This window comes from Alligator sinensis, unplaced genomic scaffold (genome assembly GCF_000455745.1).
Source record: "Alligator sinensis unplaced genomic scaffold, ASM45574v1 scaffold258_2, whole genome shotgun sequence".
In the NCBI taxonomy this organism is placed as follows: Eukaryota; Metazoa; Chordata; order Crocodylia; family Alligatoridae; genus Alligator; species Alligator sinensis.
In genome coordinates, this window is record NW_005842398.1 from 700,590 (window position 1) to 707,347 (window position 6,758).

Genomic DNA, 6,758 nt, shown 5'->3' on the forward strand with positions numbered 1-6,758 from the left:
GACTCGATGATCTATTGAGGTCCCTTCCGACCCTAACATCTATGAATCTATGAACTTTTCTAGGATTTTCCCTAGGATGAAAGTTAGGCTGACTGGCCTATAGTTACCTGGGTCCTCCCTCCTGCCATTGTTGTGGATGGGCACAACATTGGTCCTCTTCCAGTCCTCAGGGACTTCTCCAGAGCGCCACAAGTTGTGGAAGAGTTTTGCCAGGGGTTCCGCAATTACTTTGGCCAGCTCCTTCAGCACTCGCAGATAAAGATCATCTGGTCCCGCTGACTTCTATACGTCTAATTTTTTTAACTGGTCATACACCAATTCTACGGCAATAGTAGGATGGTGCTTATTCCTACCGTGCTCATGATGATGTCAGCATGAGAACATCAATGCAATGGAATGGAATTTACAACCCAGGAAAAGAGATATAATGGAACAATGTGGTATCAATTTGAAAACACGGTGCGCCAAGGCACTAGACACAGCACAACACAAGACTAGCCCACATAGTCATTAAACTGAGACTGAGAAAGGATGGAAGAACCCAGCAGAATCCCACAAGGATTTGTAAGACAGAAACTTTCTATCTAGTACCAAGAGTTTGTCAGTTTGCTGTCTAAAAGTGAGCTGCATGGCTGTAAGGGCCAAAAATGCTCAATCCTATTTCAGTTCAGGCCCCTTTCCAGCTAAGCTCATAAGAACATGTTTAATTTAAAATGTGTCAAGATGCTTTCCTGAACTGGGGCCTCAGGTGTCTTTCCAGACTAAGATTTTGTGTGTTGATATTAACAGATTTGGTAACATTTTTTTAAGTCAACTGTAGACAAAGCACATTACCTTTAACATATACTAAACTGGTCATTTCACAGCCCAGGGGCAGATAACACACGTACTTTTTAACCCCAGTTCAGACAAAGCGAGACATGCAGTTTAGGGAATAAGGTTATTTCCACTTCTTGCAAATCTTAAAACTTCCACTTACTTCGAGCCACTGTTCCACACTCCTCCAGGTCTACATCCAAAAGAGGGTAAATTGGAACTAAGTCCACTGCTCCAAGGCAAGGATGGATTCCTTCATGGACAGTCAGATCAATTGATTTGAAAGCCTCAATGCAGGCAGAAACAACATAGTCACCTAGGACATACAACAGAGACAATTATGGTTTAACTGAATCTGAACAAACAGCTAAGACTTAGTCAGAATAGCACTTCTATTCTAAAGATCACATAAACAAGGACTGTATTTAAAGCAGCAAATTAAAAAGCAAACAAACAGAAAAGATTGCAAACTTTAAATTATAAGCAGCTTCTTGCTCCAGGATTAAAGTATAGCAGTTAATCTCTTTCTAATTCACTCTACACATTAATAGCTTGCTTTTTTCCCCAGTTAATGATAGACAAGAGGTTTGGAAGAAATGTCAAGGTCTTGTAAGTCTTAGAAATGTACTTACCCAAAGCAAGCATATTATAGTAAGAAATGTACTAAAAAACATTTGAAGTGAAATAAAATCTCATCATAAGACAATTAATATTTTTATTCTGCTGTTTCTGGTATCAGACCAAATTCAGTAACAGTTTATTTTACTGCAGCATTGAAAGCTAAGATATTAATATTTTCTGGCTCTTGATAGTCTCATGTCTCTTTCTTTTCAATTCTGTTTTCATTTGCATGTCAGACATCTGTATAGTGACTATTCAAAAGAAAAAAGGAATCTTATTTTATTTCCCCAACATATTCCGACACAAACAGAAAAAAACACATTTCAAAAACAAGTGAGGAAGATTACTATGTGACAGGAAGATACTTTTCACATTGTTTACAAACCTGAAACTGCTTTAAGGGGGAATTAATAGGTAAAGGCAAAAAGCTCACACTGCCTATATAATGAAAACATTCTGAGCAAACATTAAGAAATACATAAGTCATCTTAATTCCACTTTTCCTCACAACCTCAATTCTGAGCCACAATTTTTTATTTTCTTTTATTTTTGTTGTTTTGACTTGAATACCTAAACATTCCTTTTTAAAGGAAACTGTTACAAGGGAAATACTGAATGTATTTATCAAGGCATAGTACACTGTTTGGAAACCAGTTGCTTTTTTATTTTAGAATAATATTCCATATCTAGTTGCATTGTTTTCAGTTCAGTGCGTAAGGATTATCTTTAGAAATCTATCAACACTTGTCATTAATGTGTACATATATAACTCTCTCTCTATTTTTTCAGAAGGCTGTTGTACTGTGTTAACACTGGTTAACAGTTAACTTTGGAAAACAGTTATATAATATTGCAGTCTTAACTCTGACCTCAAGTAAAAACAGTTATTTTGTTAATAATCCCAGAATGTTAAGACAGTGGCTGATTTGACTTGGGACATGAAAAATTTTCCTTAGGAAAAAAAAAGTTTACCTGGCAAGGGAAATACCATGACCACTAAGTTGGTTTTCTTACTGGCAGGGGAAAACCACTTTCTTGGCAGGAGGTAGAACCTTGACCGAGGTAAAGCATACTTAGTCTCCCACTTTCACTTTCAGTGGGAAGATCCTGGCTACATGCCAACTTTATGGAACTGGAAGACTCCTACCTAGCTTGCTCCTGCGGTCATATGGCTGAGCACAAGCGAAACTTGGGGGCATTCGAACCCAAAGCCTCCGGGTTTGGGCCTGCACGTAGGATGCCTGCCAAAGGATTTGGAAGCATCTGACGTCCCAGGTGGGGGTGGAAGATACTTGCCGGTAGTAGGGCCACATAGGGTTCTTGAAGGACTCATGGATTTGGAATTGATATGGCTGATTTGACTTGGGACACAAAAAATTTTCCTTAAAAAAAAAAATGTGGTAGGTTCCTGTCAGCATTTCAGCCTTTTTGGCTAAGATGAAATGTAGCACATTTTTGGCATCAAGGGGAAGGTGTTGGGGTTGTATCTCCAGGCCTGGTGCTTGTTCCTTCCTGGGGAGCAACTGCCCCCCCTTTTTTTAAAGGGACACACACACACACACACACTTCCATCAGTATGTTTGCCCCATATGGACCATGTGTTTTATAGTCTTGCTCAGTGCTAGCTATATTTAATCAGCTTCCAAGTTAGTTTCTCTTACAGAGCAAATGCTGATTTGGCAGTAGTTTAATGCTAGACAATTTATTTAATGATGTTTCCTTGTATACGAATATAAGAGAAGGAGCATTTCCCTCCCATGCTGATTGGGGAGGAAAACCTCGTCTTATATTCAAGTGAATAAGGTCCTTTAGTGGAGATTTTATAAAGCCAGGAAGGTGAGTTGGACAGCCAACTCCCATTGGTTTCTTTGAAAACCTTTGCCTTAACAATTTTCTGTTACACTTTACACCATCCCTAGGAAAATTTCCCTCCTCTTTAAATGTGCGTGGTTAGTAATTGCTATACTTATAGAATTTCCACCTTTTAATTTGTTAAATTACTTACTCAAACTTCCAGTATATTCAAGAAGTCTCTTGGTAGTTAGAGTGGGCAGAAAACTTGAGATGAGCCCTTTTTCCAGCCAATCAAAGTACAAAGTCATTCTCTTAGGACAAAAAGGAAGAGGAGTTTGGAAGTTTAAACATATTGAAACAATGTAAAGGATCCTCTTACCCAACATATCAATGGGAGCTGCTATCGTTATGACTGATCTGTTGTAATCGTAATCAGAAAATATATTAAGCACTGTTGCTTGAGGATGCTTCTGTCCTGTGAAAGAAAAAAAATCCACAAGAATTCAGACTTTTCAGATACATCAAATGATAAATTACATTCAATAATTGGCATCAGTTAAGTGTGTAGATAACTTTGAAACAAAATGCAATGTTTCTTCTGCAAACAGTTCGTTGAATTCAACAAGACTTCTTTCTGAAAAAGTAGTCAGGAGTGAGCTCCAAAGGCCTGAGATCCTGTGAATTACTGAATACCTCTGACTGAATGTTTATCCACTGACATCAAGTGGTGGGTGCTCTCAGGAACTGTGGTCTCAACATCCCACAGAAAGTATATAGAACTCTGCACAATCTAAGTCATAAACTACTGTATTCCACATTAAATATACTAGGCACAGGCCACCTGTGCTAATTAAAGCTAAATAAACACCAGCTGTAAAATTATTGCACATTTTCCAGATCTAACTTTATAACTGGATGGACCTTTTTTTAGGAGTGATGCTTAACAGTCTAAATTAATTGTATAATTAATGAGGGAATTGCAATACATGTAACATGTACAGGGGGGGCCTACTGTTTAAACCTTATACCCTGCAGACAAACACATTCAACTCCTCAGCCTGCAAAGAATGCCAATAAAGTCAGTAGTGCTCTATGCTATATAATTACTTGCAGGATCAGGGCCTTACTTTGCTTAATATTGATTACAAATAGAGTCCCAAACCACTTTTCAGTATAGAAGAGAGGATGTGGTATAAATTACAGAAATCCATGGTGCATAGGCAATGTCTGAAGCCAAATTCTGACTTCATCCTTGCGCATGCAGCTTTCATCAACGTTAATGAATGGGAAGGAAGAATTTGGTCCCATAGTGAATAAATTACAATATCCAGCCAAAAGGCCAGAAACAGGGACCCAGAGAGAAACTGAAATACAAGCATTTTATGAGTCATATATCCACAATACCACTGCCAAAAAAACCAGAGCATACAGACATGGTTATGGGCTACATTTTCAGTTACATTTTTTAGCCTGTTGGGCTTGTTCTAAATACTCCATTGATGCAAAACGTGTTCCTTGGAACAGCCCTGATTGGATTTCCTGAGTTATACTTATTTACATTCCACAACTTAAAGCTCCTTTCAAGCGCAAGGGATTCAAATGTATAGATCACAAAACCTGTTTTTACTAATTAAACAAACAAACAAACAACAACTCAGGAGCAAGAAATGGTAACTGTCTTAAACAGCAGGAGCATGGTCTTAATTCCTTATTGCCCACCTCTTATTTTCTATGGTGAAGAAAAACCAGAAATGAGATCACATAGCCTGTTATTTTAATTGTTTTTCAACATAGCTCCTGGTGGAAAAGAATATTAATTTATTTCTCAGGCTGAGGACTAAGGTTTTAGTCTTATTTTCATACATTTAAAAGGAGTAAATTGCTAAGAGAATAAAACATTATTTCCTGTAATTTCCTGAATATCCATATAAGAAAGGAAATGACTGCTGGCAAACAGAGCTGTCAGTAGGAATTTCAGTACAAGTAAACTGCTTCATATTTGTAATGGAATATAATACCTATTTGAATTGTTGCCATTAATAAGCTAATAAAACTATGAGTCAAGACCTAGCTATTTATCAGTGTGTGACTGCTACATATTTCTTGGCAAGCTCTGTGACAGAGACAGGTATCTCAGTCCTTTAAGAACTGCCATTTCTGAAAATGATGAGCCAAAACTTGTATTTTCTCTGCTTTGTAAACAAAAAACACAGCTGCAGATCAGCTCCAAAGGAGTTCTCTTACCAACATTTAACAGGTGTTTTCATAAATACTCCAAGGTTCTGCCAGAATGCAAGTTAGGAATTTAAATACAAAATGGTTCGAAGGGGAAATCTACAAAATCATTTCATATGCATCTAGATAAATAGATAATACACACATGCACACAATAGCATGATTAGATATGCATATATGTATACTACCAATTGTTTGGGGCAGAGACTATACCTTTCTAAAGATGTATTACAAAGTGCTTCTCAGTATTATGGCTGCTATTTAAATATGTAAGAATGCATAGCCTTTGTTTAGCTGCATAAAGTGCTAATACCATCTATTGCCAAACAACAGAATTCTTGATTAGCGACTACCAAACTGCTTTAATTGAAATGGTCTGGTTATTTAAAAAAAAAAAAAAAAAAGCCCAGAATGCACATTTTCTCAAATCAAGGCAAACTAAATCATATTTATCATATTCAGTAATGTTTGTTCATTCATGATCCAAACATAAATATATCTGATTAGCAAAACAGAGTGGACTCCAAGGGTAGTGCTTTGATCGTAAAAACATGTACCATTTCAGTGGTGCATATTCCACTGAGAAGTCAGGTATATCTGTTTCACAGTGGCTGAAATTCACTGTTCTGCATTGCCAACAAAATGGCTACATACCACTTAAGATCTACTTAGAGTGATACTTAGGTCATTAGGTCACAAATCCTGTGATGCTTTTCTGCAGAGGGATAGATTTCACTTGATTAACTCCTTATTAACAATAAGCAACTATGGCGCATATCTTCTCTGGGAGAAGGCAGGGTAGATTTATAGACTAACTAAATAAAATACATATATAGAGCATAAGCATTCTTGAACTTGAGATTATTTCATGAGATGCTGTGAAAGGACAAACATAGAACAGTATTCATGGGTGGATATAGGATTTTGAAAAGCGGAGCATAGATGGTGTGGCACATCATCACATATGACACAATTCATTTTTTTCCAGTTAAAGAGAAATTAGAAGCGTTACTAATACCCTAGGGAGCTAGCACTATACTATTTAGTTTAAGAACAAAGCAAAAATAAAAATAACTGTTGGAATGTGCACTAATTTGCTAGAGTATATATAAAGGTTAAAAAAAAATACAACAAAGTAGGCAAAAATAGTCGAAATAGTCAAAAGATATTGGGCTATTGGTCCTGTAGTCGTTATTCATAAAAGAGAATTTAGCCTTATAGATTCATAGACGTTAGGGTCAGAAGGGACCTCAATAGATCATCGAGTCTGACCCCCTGCATAGGCAGGAAAG

The 6,758-nt window shown here is 37.1% G+C and overlaps 1 protein-coding gene across 4 annotated transcripts in view; it reads right to left on the minus strand.

The window, feature by feature from the left end:
- The window catches only part of FTCDNL1 (formiminotransferase cyclodeaminase N-terminal like), a 40,704-nt gene that overhangs the window by 14,179 nt on the left and 19,767 nt on the right, over positions 1-6,758 (minus strand). For all 4 annotated transcript variants that reach the window (XM_025211257.1, XM_025211258.1, XM_025211259.1 and 1 more), the window contains 2 exons: positions 3,611-3,706; positions 980-1,132 (listed from right to left, as the gene is read on the minus strand). In XM_025211257.1, coding sequence (XP_025067042.1) covers positions 980-1,132; positions 3,611-3,706 — 249 coding nt within the window. The remainder of the gene's footprint in view (positions 1-979; positions 1,133-3,610; positions 3,707-6,758) is intronic.